This window comes from Pipra filicauda, unplaced genomic scaffold (genome assembly GCF_003945595.2).
Source record: "Pipra filicauda isolate LSUMZ 115617 unplaced genomic scaffold, ASM394559v2 scaffold249_size1133689_pilon, whole genome shotgun sequence".
NCBI lineage: Eukaryota > Metazoa > Chordata > Aves > Passeriformes > Pipridae > Pipra > Pipra filicauda.
The window spans coordinates 1025907-1043227 of NW_024104364.1; the positions used below are offsets into that span (position 1 = coordinate 1025907).

Genomic DNA, 17321 nt, shown 5'->3' on the forward strand with positions numbered 1-17321 from the left:
TTGTGGGGCTGCTGCAGGGGTCCCGCACCCACCGCTTGCCTCCTGCCCTGCTCATCCCTCCACCGCCAGCGTCCCGCACCCCCAAACCCCCCTCGCACCTCCCAGCGCACCCCTCCGCTCGAGTGTCCCGCATCCTCGACTCCCCCGCCCGGTGCATCCCTCCACCCCCGGTGTCCCGCACCCCCGACCCCTCTCCCAGCTCATCCCTCCGCCCCGGGGGTCCTGCACCCCCAAACCTCCTGCCCAGCGCACCCCTAAGCCCGGGGGTCCTGCACCCTCCACCTCCAGTGTCCCGCACCTCCGACCCCTCTCCCAGCGCATCCCTCCAGCCTCGGTGTCCCGCACCCCAGTACTCAGCGCACCCATCCGCTCGGGGGTCCTGCCCTCTCAACCCCCCCTGCCCAGCGCACCTCTCAACCCGGGGGTCCCGCATCCTCCATCCCCGGTGTCCCTCACCCCCGACCCCTCTCCCGGCGCATCCCTCCAGCCTCGGTGTCCCGCACCCCCGACCCCGCACCCATCCGCTCGGAGGTCCCGCACCCTCCATCCCCGGTGTCCCTCACCTCCTACCCCTCTCCCGGCGCATCCCTCCACCCTCGGTGCTCCGCACCCCCGACCCCGCACCCATCCCGCTCGGGGGTCCCGCATCCTCGACTCCCCCGCCCGGTGCATCCCTCCACCCGCGGTGTCCCGCACCCTCCGACCCCGCTCCCCCCGCACCCCTCCCGCGCCGGGGGTGCCGCGCACGGCCCGCGGGCTCTCTCCGGGTGACACCTGCCGGCGGCTCTGCGGGGACGCGCCCGTGTGTGCGGGAAGAGCCCCCGCACCGCGCTCCGGAGTCCCCCCCCCGGCACCGTGCCCGCCCTGCCCTCGCCTCCGCCGCCCCCCGCTCCCGGCGCTCCCCTCCCGCTCGGGGCCGACGCTCCGCCGCTCTCCGCGGGCGCGGTGCTGATTCTCCTCCGCCGCCGCCGCCGCCCCGCGCCCGCGCACTCCGCGCGTCCCCGCGCCCCGCTCCCGGCAGCCGCATGGCCGCGGAGGCGCCGGGCGGGCGGCCGCGGCCGGGAGCGCCCTGCGGAGGTGAGGGGGGTCCGCGGGGACGGGGGGGGAAAAGGCACCGTCCCCGGGGGATGCGGGGTGGGGTGGGGGGCACCGGCCACGAGGGATGCGGGGGACATCGGCCCCGGGGAGGGGCAGGCGCGGTGCCCCCGCTGGGTTCCCACCCCCGCGCCCCCCCCGCCCGTGTGCATCCCGCCCGTGTGCATCCCGCCCGTGTGCATCCCGCCCCTCGCCGATGCCGCGATCCCGCCGATCCAGCGCCGCGCGGAGCTGGGCTGTGCAGGGAGGCGAGGCGATGGCGAGGCGGCCGCGCTCCGCTCGCCCGTGTACGTATCGATGTGACTTTATGGAAGTCACCAACTATCGCTGCGGCGCATCGGTCACCGCCGGGAGCTGCCCGGCGGAGCGGGGCAAGGCTGGCTCGCTCTGATTTGGGCTCGTAGTTATTTACTTAATGGAGATTTCGCCGGCAAACAGATAAATGAGAGAGGCTGCCGGGTCTCTCTGAGCGTGCCGAGTCCAACTTCTGACCGCGGATGAAAGAGGGATGCTGAGGTGGTGTGGAGACAGGACTGGTAAGAGCTGCCAAGGAGCAGGGCAAGCCAGAACAAGAGGGAAAGGGGAAGGCGGTGGGAAGGCAGAGGGGAGAAGGAGAAAGGGGAAGATCAGTTTAAATCTGAATTATTTCTTTTTATTGCTGAGTATAGCCTCCCGCCCTGGAGGGAGGTTGGTTGTAGGTTTGTGATGCTGGAGGAATAGCTCGTTTTCTTGTCCAGAAGGAACCTCTCCTGTGTCGTCCCTGCCTGACCGAGAGCCAGGGACACACCGGGAGCTCCGGGAGGGACCCGTGAAGTTCATCCCGTACTTTTCCCCCCCTTCATCCCCCCCTTGCCGCTGCTGGCACATTAGCATGCAGGGTAGGCTCTGTGTATTTAACGACTCCATTTGCCAGTGTCTCTGTCAGCTCACACCGCCCTTCTCCAGCCGCGCTCCACAACCTGCCTCCCTGGACCAGCCGGGTCCATCTCCCGGCTGCGGCCACCCCAGCGGATTCTCCGGGACCCGGGTGCCGTTCCCAGCTGGATCAGGCAGCCAGGGCAAAGCTCCGAGCGGTCCTGGAAGGGGAGGGGGCAAAGCGAGGCGAGCTCGGGCGAGAGAGGCAGGGAGAGCCTCCGTCTCGGCAGTAATGAGGGAGAAGCTGTTTAGTCATCTCTCTATATATACTTTCACGATGATGATCGCATTTACTGATTGCTGCTGACTGCGCGTAGAGAGGGAGTCAAGAGGCAGGTAGCACAGCTCACCTTTCATCCCGAGGAGTGACTGCTCCCCCTTCCTTCCAGTTCCCCACATTTAGCCCTACTTTTGGGCACCGGGTGTCTTTCCTTGCCAGGTAAGGCAGCGCTGCGAGCCGGCAAGATGGGGCTCTCTGGGCTGACCGGGAGGGAGGGAGGGGAGAAGTTTGCATGCATTCATCCTAAGCCTGTTGCTTTTGCTCCTAAATCTCTCCACCAGACCGAGGGAGCGAGTGTTTTGCAGAAAGTTTTATTTCCTGATGTGGTTGTGAAGGGAAAGGGCGTGTGACTGAGCGAGGATACCGAGTCTTGGCTGACATGTTTTGCTTTAAAGCAAATGTCTCTTTGCTGCCTGAGCCTGACCCAACAAGGACAGGGAAGAAGGAATGATGTCAAGGCTCTTCACTCCCATTATCAGTGTCTCATCAAGAAACTCACAGTATGTTTGTGGGGCACATTTCAAATCATCCCTGTCTGCTTCGAGAAAGGGAAACACTGAGATTTTTGGGTTGTTTTCTGCTTTCGTGAGAGGATGAAGAGACAATTATTAAGCTGTGGGAGCTAACGGGGTAAGAATCCAGCCTTTATTTCTTGACCCTTTAGGTGAACAGACATAACTGTTCTCTGAAGTTTTCCTCCAGAGCTTTCCTGACCTGCCATGCCCGTCAGGTTTTTATTTTTTCCAAGTGGGATGAAACCACGGTGCCCACGGAGTGGCTGCAGCACAGACGAACCGCGGGGGCCAGCAGTGGTCGGGAGGGACCCCGATGAGGTTGGAGGTCCTGGGAGGGGGACAGGGGGCTCAAACCTCAGCCTTTTCCATCCAATTCCCTTGACCATTTCACTGTCCTCACAATTACCTCTAAAGAAAACAGATTCCTTTCTCTACAGATGCTGACTTTTTTAAATCAGGAGGCAAATTATTTTATTTCGTGTACCAGGGCTTCTAAATGTCATCAGCAGGGTGCCAGTCTGCTGGCAACTAGTTCCTTTCAAATTGCATGCAGAAATTATGGCAATTAAAATTAGAAATATGGGTATAGCTAAAGATATGCTTGTTAGAATTAGAGTGTGTCTGTTTTCTGTGTGAGCTGAAGAGACTCTGTGGACAGTACAGTAGATTTTGAGTCCAGCCAGTTGCTTTGCATAGCAGTTACCAAAACCCAGGCAGGCAGAAAAGGAGGATTCTTCCCCCATTCTGTAGGTAAACTTGTTATTTCATCTTTTTTTTTGCTCAGCCTGTGCAGCCCTGAATTACAAATCCAGTCCTATCTCTCTCCTAATTTTCTGTCTCTTATTTCGGGGACGGGTGAAGTTCCAAGGACTTATGGACAAGAAAAAGCAAGACCTTTGTGATAGGAGATTTCATTACTCTTCTCCCTGTCGCTCTTAAGAAAATTTATGGCCAAAAAAGACTTTTTTTGTGTGTGTTTGTGGATCAAATGGGGCAGATTCAATGCAACTTAAACAACTGAGCTGTGCGTGCTCTGTTTTCTTAACCAGCTGCGTCTCTTGGTCCCAGAGAAATGGGAACTAAACTTTCACAGAAGAATTCCCCTCTCTTTCTCTTTTGCTTTAATATCCTGTCCACTATATTCAGATATTTATAGCTTCCCTATGCATCCTGCCAGCATGGAAGGACCCATTTTATCTTTAAAAATTGATTTAAAAATGCGTAAGTCACTTATGAGTTGCCATTGCTTGATTAGAACAATTATATGTGAAGTATTTATAGTGCCTGAGCAGCTAATGTAGGTAACCTGGAATCCACAACCAAAGTTATGAAAGTACAGAAGAGGTTTCTGATGCAGTTCCCCCGAGAAATCAGGGGAGATGAGGATGAGTGAGGAAGCTGCTCAGGTCACCCTGCATCAGTCCTGGCAGAAGGACTGTGGTGGTGTTAATTGAAATTAAAAAGCAGAGAAGACAGATTACCAGCAGGGAAAGGAGGAATAAGATGCTTTATCTTGGTTTCTTGGTTGTTTGCCTGTGTATATTTGTTGATAAATGAATGAAATAGTTGTTGTTTTGCTACCTCTTGTTCTAAAGTGTTCCATAACAATTAAAAGATCCACCACTGCTGGTAGAAGGGATCTGCCTGATCCCACTGAGCCCCTGGAGATGCCCTTTCAGCTGAGGACTGGGGGATCTTTTCAAAGTCATGCAAAGAAAGTTTCTCTGCCTGGCACAGACGACAGAGCCTGGTCCCCAGGGCTGCCAGTCTGGCACTGTGAACGCAATAAATTCCTTTTTTAGGGCGAGAGAAAAGGTAGTGCTTTGTAAGATTGAACAGTCCTTAGGAGGGAAATGTCGTGGGATGTTTGCTCCAGTGCCACGCAGATAAAGCAAAGTGTCTCCTTGGGATAAGCATCACTGTGGATTATTACACGTTCCATAATTACCAGAGCTCTTCCAGCAGCAGTAAGATGCTCACACGAGGGATTTCAATTGTCCTTTAGACAGTAAAACTGCACAGAGAGATGCTCCCCATTAAGGTGATGAATGTTAATTTGCCCTGAAGAGGAAGGGTGTTTCTGGGAGCAGTTCAGTCATTTTCACCACAGATGGATTCCGTCAGTTTTTGTTCAGGGTTTCCATGGCCTGTTGGAATCAATAATGCTGCAGCCTGACTGGCTGGAATGGCAGCTTTCACATCATTTCAAAACTTCAGAGGAAAACTGCCTACAAAGATACAATTAAGCTTTGAGGGCCCGAGTCAGTGGAATCGATGGAATTTCCATTGATAAATCGACTTTTGATGGGGCTCCTAATGCATCTCTTATGATAATGGCACCTTTCTTCAGATAATTTCATGGTAGAGTTAGAAGAACATTAGGGAAATGAAAGTAAATGCAGGTTAAAATAAAAGTTAAAGACTGTAAGAACTCTGACCAAAGATCAAAAGTCTAAAGAAAATTCATGGTTAGATCAGAACCACAAAACCTGCTTGAACTTCAAGAGAATATTGGCTGAGGATCTGGACAACTCGGGGTATTTTTCATCTAAAAATCCAAGAGTGCAGGGAACATATGTTGTGTCAAACTAATAGTCCTTCAGTTCTTCAGGTGAAGGACTTCTGCCTCTCTGTTAGCCAGGAAAAAAGCAAGGAATTCCTGCTGGAAGGAAACCCTCCAGCTTTGGGGGCTTCCCTCATTCTGATGCTCTTGGTAGCTTAATCCATGAGCTTTCACCCCTGGCACTGAAGTTTGCTGTTGCTCAGGTGTTCTGAGCAATGTTTCCCTGAAAGCCAGAATTTGCTCCTGGTCTGGCAAAGGGCTGGAATTCTCCACGAGAGTAAAACCCACCTCTAAATTAAGGAGAGCAGCAAAACACTGCTGCTGAAGCCAGGCCCTGCATTAAAGGTGGAAGAAAAACAGTGAAAACTAGAGATTTTTTTCCATCCCTTTCAGCTGAGGATGTTCTTAGTGCAAGATTCAGAACATATTGAACTTGTTTAAGGCTGGAAACACAGCTGAGCCCAGCCTGGGGTTTTTGTGGTGTAGGATTTCACGGGGTGAGCTGCCAGCTGATTTCACTGGAGTTCCCAGCTCTTGCTTGACAGCTGTAGTTAAACTGATGAGCACACGAGTCTTACACCTGGGGAATTATGGATTAGTCTTGTTTGTGAGGAAGCAAATATAAATTACCGTGTTTATGCTACTTTTAAAATGCTTTTAATGAGGAATCATTTGCTATTCAAAGTTTCAGCCTAGAATAAAGCCACAGCCTCACTGAGCTGATTATCACGTGCCTTGTTTAACATCCTTCTTCGACTGGGAGGTGAGGGCGAGCCAGTTGTTTTAAATCCTTGTGTCTGTGTCGACACCAGGGCAAGACACCCCCTGCTTGACTGAGCGCTGTGTTCTGTTTTGCTCTGTGTTTTAGATGGAACTGATCTGACTTCCAGCAGGTCTCGGGAGCATCCTGATTATCCTCTCCAGTAACAAGGCCTGGGCTCATCATGGCAGCAGGAGTAGCAGCGTGGTTGCCCTTTGCCAGGGCGGCTGCCATAGGATGGATGCCAGTGGCCAACTGCCCCATGCCACTGGCTCCAACGGAGAAAAACAAGAGGCAGGACGAGCTGATCATTCTCAATGTGAGTGGCAGGCGATTCCAGACCTGGAGGACTACACTGGAGAGATACCCGGACACTCTCCTGGGCAGCACCGAGAAGGAGTTCTTCTTCAACGAGGACACCAAGGAGTACTTCTTCGACCGGGACCCCGAGGTCTTCAGGTGCATCCTAAATTTTTATAGAACTGGCAAGCTGCACTACCCCAGGTACGAGTGCATCTCTGCCTACGACGAAGAGCTCGCCTTCTACGGGATCCTCCCCGAAATCATCGGGGACTGCTGCTACGAAGAGTACAAGGACAGGAAGCGGGAAAACGCGGAGCGGCTGATGGACGACAACGACTCGGAGAACAACCAGGAAGGCTCCATGCCGTCCCTGAGCTTCCGGCAGACCATGTGGCGAGCCTTCGAGAACCCCCACACCAGCACCTTAGCCTTAGTCTTTTACTACGTCACCGGTTTCTTTATCGCCGTCTCTGTGATCACCAACGTGGTGGAAACTGTGCCCTGCGGCACCGTGCCCGGGAACAAGGAGCTGCCGTGCGGGGAGAGGTACGCCGTGGCTTTCTTCTGCCTGGACACGGCCTGCGTGATGATCTTCACCGTCGAGTACCTGTTGAGGCTCTTCGCGGCCCCGAGTCGCTACAGGTTCATCCGAAGCGTGATGAGCATCATCGACGTGGTGGCCATCATGCCCTACTACATCGGCCTGGTGATGACCAACAACGAGGACGTCAGCGGGGCCTTCGTCACGCTAAGGGTTTTTAGGGTTTTCAGGATTTTCAAGTTCTCCCGCCATTCCCAAGGCCTGAGAATCTTGGGCTACACCTTGAAGAGCTGTGCCTCCGAGCTTGGCTTTCTCCTCTTTTCCCTCACTATGGCAATCATCATCTTTGCAACTGTGATGTTTTACGCGGAGAAAGGGTCCTCGGCGAGCAAATTCACCAGTATTCCTGCTTCCTTTTGGTACACTATTGTAACCATGACAACACTGGGGTGAGTAGTACTTTTCCTTTCCCTGAGCAGCAGGCAAGCATGTACGGGGAGCTTGACTTCAGCTGCTCCTCGGCGTTTCCCCGGGTGCATGTTCGGAAAGGGTCGGGAACCGCTGAGGGCTCGATTGTTCTTTGCCTTACAACTTCTGCGGGTCGGGGGAAGTTGTACAAAACGGGAAAAAAGCGCTTCCACCCGCTTGACAAACGCTTGGCACAACGGGAAGTGAGTGCAGGAGGAGCAGGGAGGTGCAGTGGCAGGTCCTGATCCGCGCTCCTGCCGCAGCAAAGTTGCCACGAGGGCAGGGGGAGGCTGGCAGAGGGAGCTGCTGGTTTGTCCTGACGTTCATTCGAGCCGCAGGTTTTACACAAAGTTGCTGATGGGTCTGTTGTGTCTCTCCGCGGTGTTGGCCGTTGTTTCTCCACTTGACACGCCAGGAGGCACAGATTTGCTGAATTCAGGTGGATGTTGTGGGTCAGCGGGCTGAAAATACTCCGAGATCACCAGGGCAGGGTCTGGTTTGCACTCAGTGGAGCAGGAGATGGGCTTCTTGTCTGGGGGTAGTTGTGAGTTTGCAGACTGAGTGCGCCGTGGTGGTTGCAGTAGAATTTCAAACATTCCCATGGACAGGTACAAAGATAATGGAATCAAAGCAAGAGGAGTGTAGCCTGGAGGGCGCTTTTTTCCACTTATATTTCATTTCCGTCTTACAGATGTTTCTACTGAGATTATAGATTTGTGCTTCTGCTGCTCTGAACTAAAACCTTTGTAAGCAGAATAGCCAGGCCCTCACCCTGACAAGGTTATGTAAAGGAAAGTGGGCATTGCAGGCCGTGCAAAGCTGTGATGGAGTGCAATCTCTCCATTCCACACATCAGAACAATATACTAAGTTTATAGTTACTTTACAAAGAGTTTTCCCACTGGAGAGTTCACACAGGTTTAATATTCCGATGTAGACAATGCTTGTTCTTGTAACACTGTGACCACTTTTTCTCTAAACTGCTTTTGATTTTAAACACTTCCCTGTGCCCATTATACATGAACAGGCTCACGGTAGCACTTTTAAATTATTAAAATCATAATTCAGCTGTCAGAAAAGTGCCAAATCCGGGCATATGACAACCGAAAGTCTGAATTTCTTCATTAAGTGCAAATGTAGAAGCTTTTTGTCATAGTCACCTAAAGATCTCTTATTCCTCCTTTTTAATATCTAAGCAAAGTGTGCAAGTTTATGGCAAAAGCTGCTCCTTACCCTGGGAAAGTCAGTGCTTGCTTAGAAATGGAAGGTGGGTTTTGCAGCCCAGCACTCCCCCGCCCTGTGGCTCAGCTTTCCATATTCTGGCTGGTCCTTACTGGTCAGTTCTCGCCCTCCTGTCCCCACCAGCAGCTTCAGAAGAACACCTGCCCTGGGTGGCTTCTTTCCTGTGTCCTCTGCACGAGGGGAAAGGCATGAAAATCCTCTTCTCTCCTGGGGTTTCTGTTTGGTAATGATCACACCCACCCCTCTATCCACACACTCCTGTGCCCATTCACACTTTTGCTGTTACATCTTTGTGACAGGACAGTTGGGGTCCAGGGGACGTTCTGGGAACAAACCCAATACCTGCAGAATGTGCTGGAGAGCAGCTGAGCCTCTGCTCCCATCAGGGCACTGGCTCGGTTTTGGTCTCCTTCCCTCCCTCTCTGAACGCACAGACCCACAAACCAAAGTGCTCCTGAGGACCTTAAAGTGCTCTCAATCTCTTGTAATCACAGAAATTATGGATAAACGAGTGCTTTAAATGAGTTGACACGGATTTAAGAAATTAGACGTTTAAACACAGCTTTGTAAAAAAAAAAATTGTTGGGAAGGGACCCATAAAATGCTGTCAAAATCTTAAGGCTTAAGCTTCTAGTATTTGGGATTGTAATTAAAATAGGTGCCTCGAGCAAAAAGTGTATCAGCTGAGTTTAGTGTTTTATCACAGATTTACAAGAAACTCAGAAACCTCAATAACCTCAATAACTCAGAAACCTCAGCAGACCCTGAGGAGCCCCTGTGCACTTGGACAACACCCATCTGCCCACAACCACACTCAGCAGCTCCCTGAAGCCAAACACTCTCCCAAAACCTGTGCTAGAAAGAAAAGTTGCAACTCTGAGCCATAAAAACCTGATTGCTGCCAGCCCAGCTCTGCAGAGCTCCCTCCAGACACCCCTGGGGAGGCATTTTTGGGGCTGCTCAGGGCTGTGGTGGGGTCCCAGAGCTGGTGGAACGAGGCACTGGCTGTGCCCACAACTCTCCCCCACAATTTGGCAGCACAGTAGTGGAATCCATGAGCTCCAGGAGCAAACCCTTTGTCCTCAGCTCATTTCCACCTCCTCATTCCCACTGTGTGGGGTGGGCTGTGGACCCTCCTGGAGGAATGAACCCCTCGGGGTTAACCCTCCTGGCCTCCTTCATTTCCCCAAAAATCCTTTCAGTTCTGACAAACTGGAGCTCCCAGGCAATATTTCATATACATCTCTCTTCAGAAGCCATTTCAATATGTTTGGAGGGATCTTGCTGCTAATGAGGGTACTGGCAATTCCCATCACAGACACATTGCCAAAAATGCAGCCAAGGTCTCCTAATCCATCAGACTTTGCCTACTTAGTGCTTGCCAGTTCACTGCTTGTATTTCAGCAACACTCAGAGCTTTTATTGGTATCCTAAATATTTTCTGCCTTTTGCCTTTAATAATTCAGCCAGCATTTAAAGCAAGAGATTATAAAGCAGGTTTTTAACTCAAAACTATACATGTATATTTTGCTTTCACTGCTGATACATTTAAATGCAGATAAGTGAATGTTCCCCTGACACTGGAATCCCACTGTTGCCTTTGCAGGGTGCTTTGTAGGAGCCATTTGGAAAGTGCAGGATAACTTTTCCCGTGTTATTAAGACGTTAAAAATTAGCCCCATTTATATAAAATGGAAAGTTTACTTACAACAAACAAACAAGGCCAGCAGTAGGAAAGCATGAACCCTCCCACTGTGCTGTGCATCAGCTGCTGTTCCAGTTTCCTAAGTATCCTTAGGATGCAATCGAATTTCCGGATTGACCCATAAATAAAAAGCAATAAAAATGCTGTTCTTCTGGAAGGTGAAGCTCTGCATCAATAAATAATTGCTGCTTTTGGTGGGGTTACTATGCAAATCAGTTTAGAGAAATCCAGGGCGATCCAGCTCCTTAGGTAGTTAACAACCCAAGGAGACAGGTACAATAGTTTTTCTGGAATGGGAAACAAAGCAAAGGAATTAAATTATACTGACCCTGCATCTCTGATCCCTCTGCTGTGCTCATCAGCCCTGGTTTAACAGAGGCTGTTTTTAATTTAGCACGATTTAAATTTTGCTCAGGAGGTTTTATAATGAAAGCATTATTCTTGGGTGCATCTTAAATCAATCTGAATTACTGAAACAACTATTCAAAATTAATTCAAAATCAGCTCTCCAATTCATGCAGAAACATTTTTCTCAAGAGGCAAACAGCTACCCATCCTCTCTAAAGCACCAGTACAACAAGCACTGGCCTTGAAAGGACGCTTGCTGTGTCCTGCAGGAGGTTTTGACCCCCAGGACCCCCCTGAAAGCAGGGGAGGAGCACAGTGCTGGTCCCATCCCAGCACTCACGTCCCTCTCCTGGTTTTTAGCTAACTTGATGTGCAATAACCACCAGTTTTACATCTACTTAAAAATGATTTAATGCTAATAAATTTGGTTGCCTTGTTACCAGTGCGTTGGCCTTCACAGAATGGCAGAATAGTTTGGGTTGGAAGGGACCTTAAAGCTCATTTTGTTCCACCCCCTGCCATGGGCAGGGCCACCTTCCACTAGCCCAGGTTGCTCAGAGCCCTGTCCAATATTCAGTTTTATTCTCATTTACAGAGTGCTGTGGATGGGGCAGCCTCGTGTTCCACTGCTGCCCCTCCGTGTGCATCCCAAACACAGCAGTGGGACGAGACCTCTCCCACACCACTCAACCCCCACACCAGTTTTGCCCAGAACACATGTTTTTCTAAGCTTTTTATAGCTGTTTTCATTTCACCTGACAAGAGCAGTATGTTTCAGACTCCTGGGCAGTGTCCATGGCCTGCAGCAAGTTGTAGCTGTGAAAACCTGAGTGCCACGTCTGCCTGCACCTCCCTGGGCACGGAGAGGCTCCCGAGGGTCCCTCTGGGCATCACAGCCAGGCTCCCACTGTGCCCCAGGCAGGGGAACAGAATCCCAGAATGGGTTGGGTTGGGAGGGACCTCAAAGCTCATCTCATCCCACCCCCTGCCACGGGCAGGGACACCTTCCACTAGCCCAGGTTGCTCCAAGCCCCGTCCAACCTGGCCTTGGACACTTCCAGGGATCCAGGGGCAGCCACAGCTTCTCTGGGCAACCTGTGCCAGGGCCTCCCCACCCTCACAGGGAGAAAGTTCTTCCTAATATCTAATCTGAATTTACCCTCTGTCCGTTTTAAGCCGTTCCCCCTTGTCCTGTCTCTGCAGGCCCTTGCAAAAAGTCCCTCTCCTGCTCTCTTGGAGCCCCTTTAGGTACTGGAAGGTTCTGTGAGGAGGGAATATCCATGGAGGGAGTCATCACTTCTGATCATTTGTGTCAAGAAACCAGCAGAAATGCAGACCAAGAGACAGAGACTGATGATGGATTTTGCTCTGCTCTGAGCTCAGGGATACACTGTGTGGTTTTCTATTGCCTAATGAAGGCCGAGCTCCCACAGCTCAGCGCCCTCGGGGTGGTCCTTGGAGAATCTATCTCTGTCTCTCTCCCTTACAGTTTGCAAGACCATAATGCTTTTGGGAACACTATCTCCCTTTCAGAGCTGGCTGCACTGGTCAATGAGTTTGAAAGACACACATCAGTGCTCTCGGACAACACAGTCCCATCTGTATAATTCATTTAAGGAACCAGGTTAACGCTGGGAAGTCAATAAAACAGCCGTGCTGGCCTGGTTATGTCAACAGCCTGGGCTGGAGCAAGAGCTGAAATTTCTTAGAGGTTTTATTAGCTGAGTGCATAGAGAGCAGGGATTTGGGGGTAGGGTTTGTTTTGGTTTGCCTTGGCTCAGTCTAGTTCTGCAAAACCTGGATCCGAGCGAACGGGCGCCTGAGCAGCGCCTCCGATGGAAACATCACTTTGGGGTTTGCTTATTTCTTGGTTGGGTTTTTTGTTGTTTGTTTGGTTTTTTTTCCGTTGGTGTTCAGTCAGGGAAAAGGAAGGGGCTGAGATTTAAGCAGTGCAATGGCACGTGAAACCCTGGCTGGCAAAGTGCTGACAGCTGGGCTGGCGCGAACGTGCCGGATCCCGAGCGCGCTTCCGCGGGCGCTGCCGGGCTCCGTGTGAGCAGAGCTCTCTCTGCTCTCCTGCCTCCCCAGCAAAACCACTGGAGCTGATAGTAACCTTCATTCACCCTCCTCCATGCAAAACTCAGAGGAGTTTGCAAAGTAAGGGAAATAATCAATCATCTCTGGAGCGCTGCCGCTGCCGGCTCCTCCGGAAAGGTTGTTGGTTTTTGGCCCTGGAATCACACTGTGCGTGTCAGAACTGCTGTAAGTGCCACTAAACTGAATCAGGAAGAATGGCTTGAGCAGAAAAGCTGCTTTGCATGTTTGCCATCATGGATGGGGTGATGGATGAGAGGTGGGATGTTTCCTTTGTGAAGCCAAGCGCTGGGATTTCAGCGCTCTCGCCATTCCCCACACAGTCAACAATTCCTATATCCACAGGCCAAAGAACTGCCTGAATTTAATATACAGGGAGTCCAATCAAACAATGAATTGATGGAGCTACACAAAGAAGCCATTTCCTTGAGCTTTCATTCTCTTGACTCCCAGCTTCATCTTATATGAAAGGTGTATCAATTTTCTTCTCCTAATGGATTTACAGATATTGTGTGCAAAATGCCTTTGTATCAGAAACTACAGATGGAACCTTTTCCCGTCACTGTCTTGATATAAATCGCAGGCAAGCGTCTCATTTTTGAGCTATTTGTATTCACCAGAACCCCAGATGTATTAAAATACCTTTATTCATTCTCAGAGCAAGTTGAATTTACCGTTGGTTTTTTTTTTTTTCCTTCTCTTAAGAAAAGAAAAAATTACCCATCCTTATGCTTTTTGTGGCTTTGGATATTTGTATGTGCAAACACACCATCTTTAATGTGCAAGACAAAATAACTTGCCTTTAGGGTAACTCGTTGTGTGAGAAGTGAATTATTTTGAATAAGGCCAAGAAATGGTGCTGACTAAAACTGTAACGTGACTGCTAAATTTACCAGTGGAAGCCTTGGCAGAGATACATCTATAGCAACTGATTTACAGATTTTTTTTTTTTCCTGAGCTCTTCTTTCTTTTTTTTTCTCCCCCCCCTTTTCTTTCTAGCCTGCAACACAAGTAAGTGCCTGAGAAATACAGATTAAAGATAACATTGTATTATCATTGGAGATGAAGGGAAGTGATTGGCGTGCTGACTGAATCTGAGCTATTTTTAGTCTCATAAACTGATAATTTCATAACAGTGCTGACCCAGTAAAAGTAATCAGTTTACAGACATCAGCTGAAAATAAAGGACAGAGTAGCCACTGTCAGTTGGAAAGCAGGGACAGAAGAAGGAAAGTTAAAGGCCCTGCAACAAATTAGCCAAAACTAATTACATCTCTTAGCTGATTACAACCCATGAGGGTTACAGGGAGAGGAGCACTGCCAGTTTCTGAGTGACTGAGTCTCTGCAGCCCCTCTGGCCAGAGCTTCATCCTGCCAACACCCATCCTCATCCTCACAGTGAAATCTGTGCCTCACATCCTTACCCAGACCTGCTCACTTGGATTTGGCATGAAATAAAACTCCCACCTCGTTGTAACATTGGGAAAATAACATGAGACATTTTTATTGCAATTTCTTAAGGGATCTGTGCATTCAAGAGTGTGGAGCGACAGGACAGGGGGGAATGGCTTCAAAATGCAAGACAGAAAGCTTAGCTTAGATTATTAGGGAGAAATTCTTCCCTGGGAGGGTGGGGGGGCCCTGGCACAGGTTGCCCAGAGAAGCTGTGGCTGCCCCATCCCTGGAAGTGTCCAAGGCCACGTTGGATAGGGCTTGGAGCAACCTGGGCTAGTGGAAGGTGGGTGGAACAAAATGATCTTTAAGGTCCCTCCCAACCCAAACCATTCCAGGTAGCTGAAGCCAGAATATGAGATCACCTGTGACCAAACCCAGCTTGTTTCCAGGCACTGTAATGCAATCACCTCATCAAGAAAAAAACAAAAAAAACAAACAACAAAACAGTGTGAGATAAACAGAGAAACTTTTCCTCAGCACCAAGCAGTGTTTGTCCCTGCCCTCCACCACACTCACACCTGGGGCACTCAGTGCACACCAGCCCCTGAGCCGTGTGATTCCCGTGGTTTCAGTGGGAGTGATGTACAGTTTGTGTTTAACACGGGCTGTGCCTCCCTGCCCTTCAGCCCTGGCCGTGCAGGGCTCCCAGGGACGGAGCAGGTTGGGTTATTTTTCGTGCAGCACAAACCCCAGCAAGGGCGATGCCCCAACGAGCAGCTGGTCCTTGCACTGCTCATGGACCAAAGTGCAGGCAGAGGGCCAGGGTCACCCCCAGCCACCTCTCCAGGCTCCCCAAAGGGTGCTGGCAGTGATATCCCCCAGTGAGCACCACAGCTCAGTGAGGCTGAAGAAGAGAAGAGCTGCAATTTGGTCATTTACCCATTGCCTCCCACTCTCGCTGCTTCAACACCCAGCACAGACATTCTTTTCTGTCAAATTCCACCACATCCACTGTGAATTTCTTAATATTTTCCTTAGGTGAAGGCAGATTAATGAATGCTTTTCCTGCAGACCAGAAGACAGGCAGGTTTCAGCCGAGCTCTGCCTTCTCCTGGACAGGCAATGCCTGCAGAAACAGATTGTGCCCATTTAACTATTTACCACTGCTACATTAGAACACATTCAAGGGCTGTAATTCACCTCTTAAAATTACAAGTAAAGTGTGGAAGAGTTATTTTAAAATCAATATCTAACAGAATGCCATTGTTCCAACATTAAAACCTGCTGGGAAATTACTGGGAGGCATGTGGCAAGTCAAATCACTGCCTGCCAGAGGAGGAAACAATTCATTACTCCTCTAAAAGGTGCAAGTCTTTACCGGCTTTTCATTCTGCTTAGCAGCCTCAGAAATGACGCTGGAGCATCTGGCTCTTTCTTTCCCTCGTTCTTTCATGGTTTCCCCCTTTTGTTCTGCCTGTGCATTGTGGACTTTTCTCTTACTTTCCTCCCGGGGCCGGGAGGGGTGTTTGGGGCTGGGGGACAAGCGAGGGCATTGTCAGGGCTGTCACTCCTGATGCAGAGTGGCAACTCTGTGCATGAATTATCTCTCACCTCTAAAAGCATCTGCAAGGAACAACAAAACCAACAACAACCACCACCCTGGAATGGGCAGCCACTCAAAGCCATTTTCCCCGCCCGGGTTCCGAGAGCCATCGCCTGGGGAAACCTGCTGCTTTCATCTTGGCCTGCCATCTGCAGCAGAATTAAAACACAGATCAGCTTTAGCTTTTTGCCTTCAGGACCCTGCAAAATTTGGCTGCTGCACATCCCCAGAGAGCCCTGGAGAGGGGCTGTTTGCCTCAGAAAGGAGGGGTCCTGTGGAACGAGGCTACGAGCCCCCGAACCCTGAGCTTGCAGAGGTCTGTGCTGTGGAGCCTCCCAATAAAAAGGTCAAATAATTCGAGTGATAAATCTTAAAGACATGGAGGGAAGCAGCTGCTGTTACTGATAGTGCACCTCCTGTGGCAGCAATAACACCCTGGCACCCCCAAACCTCCCCAGCCTCATCAGATCTGCTGGGTTCCCTTTTAACAAAGCTCCTGTTAATCAAATAACACATCCCCAACACTGTGAAGCACCCTGAGCTTTTTTAATATGGGTCATTATTTTTCATGCACTCATTGCTTTATTCTTTCTGGCCATGTGACTCCACTTTGCCACCTAAAAGTCATAAACTGCTGCTGTCTTTCTCATCTTGCCTCTAGACCCAGGGTTTCACATCAGATGTGAAAACAGCAGATGATAAACTCTTGAGTCATTTTCAGCCTTTAATACATAAATGCAAATCCTTGATAACAAGATTTCACCCCACAACAAAACAGCCCCCTTTTTTTCCTCTCTGCACTAAGGAAAACACTTCTTACTATTATTTAACTCTGCTTATTGTCTCACATAGCTAGAATCAGAGAATCACAGAATGGTTTGGGTTGGAAGGGACCTTAAAGATCATCTCATTCCACCTCCTGCCATGGGCAGGGACACCTTCCACTAGACCAGGTTGCTCCAAGAACTGTCCAACCTGGCCTTAAACACTTCCAGGGATGGGGCCACAATCCTCAATTCCACGTTTGTATGGTCCACATGCACTTTTGGGGTGTAATTTGGAGACATGTGCACACTTTTCTCTGTATTTTTATGATCTGGAGCACAAGGGAGCCATCCTCCTTAAATATTAATTACAGTCACTATGGTAAGAACAAAAATAGCACTTTATTTTTCAATGGAAACGGATAATACAAGCCAGCTCTTCTCACAGCCTAATGCTGGGCAGAAGTAAGCTGTCTTCAAAAGAAAAGCTAAAGGGAGAGAAAGCTGCTCTGAGCTGCTTTCCCCTGGAGCCCATCTACTTAGTTTGGCTCAGGAATGCTCTGGGAAAGCAAACCCAGCCGTGCTGTCCCTGCTGCAGTTTGGCTCACGGTGCAGAGAGGCTGCAGAGCACGTGGACTGCATCCCTTCTGGATCAAACACCACTTCAGGAATACACCCAGTGTGCTCCTGCTGCAAATGGGTGTTCAATCACTGACCACACCAGGTCTAGT

General features: G+C 50.3%; 1 protein-coding gene across 4 annotated transcripts in view; it reads left to right on the forward strand.

The window, feature by feature from the left end:
• The first annotated feature begins 1022 nt into the window (after nt 1–1022).
• Nucleotides 1023–17321, forward strand: part of KCND3 (potassium voltage-gated channel subfamily D member 3) — a 101611-nt gene continuing 85312 nt past the window's right edge. Inside the window, exons 1-2 of one of the 4 annotated variants that reach the window (XM_039381925.1) lie at nt 1023–1077; nt 6237–7421. In XM_039381925.1, the coding sequence (XP_039237859.1) occupies nt 6313–7421 (1109 nt within the window). In that variant the 5' untranslated portion in view covers nt 1023–1077; nt 6237–6312. Of the gene's footprint in view, nt 1078–1347; nt 1632–2070; nt 2450–2791; nt 2921–6236; nt 7422–17321 lie in introns of those variants that run through there. The other 3 variants (XM_039381928.1, XM_039381926.1, XM_039381929.1) reach the window with 3 other exon arrangements.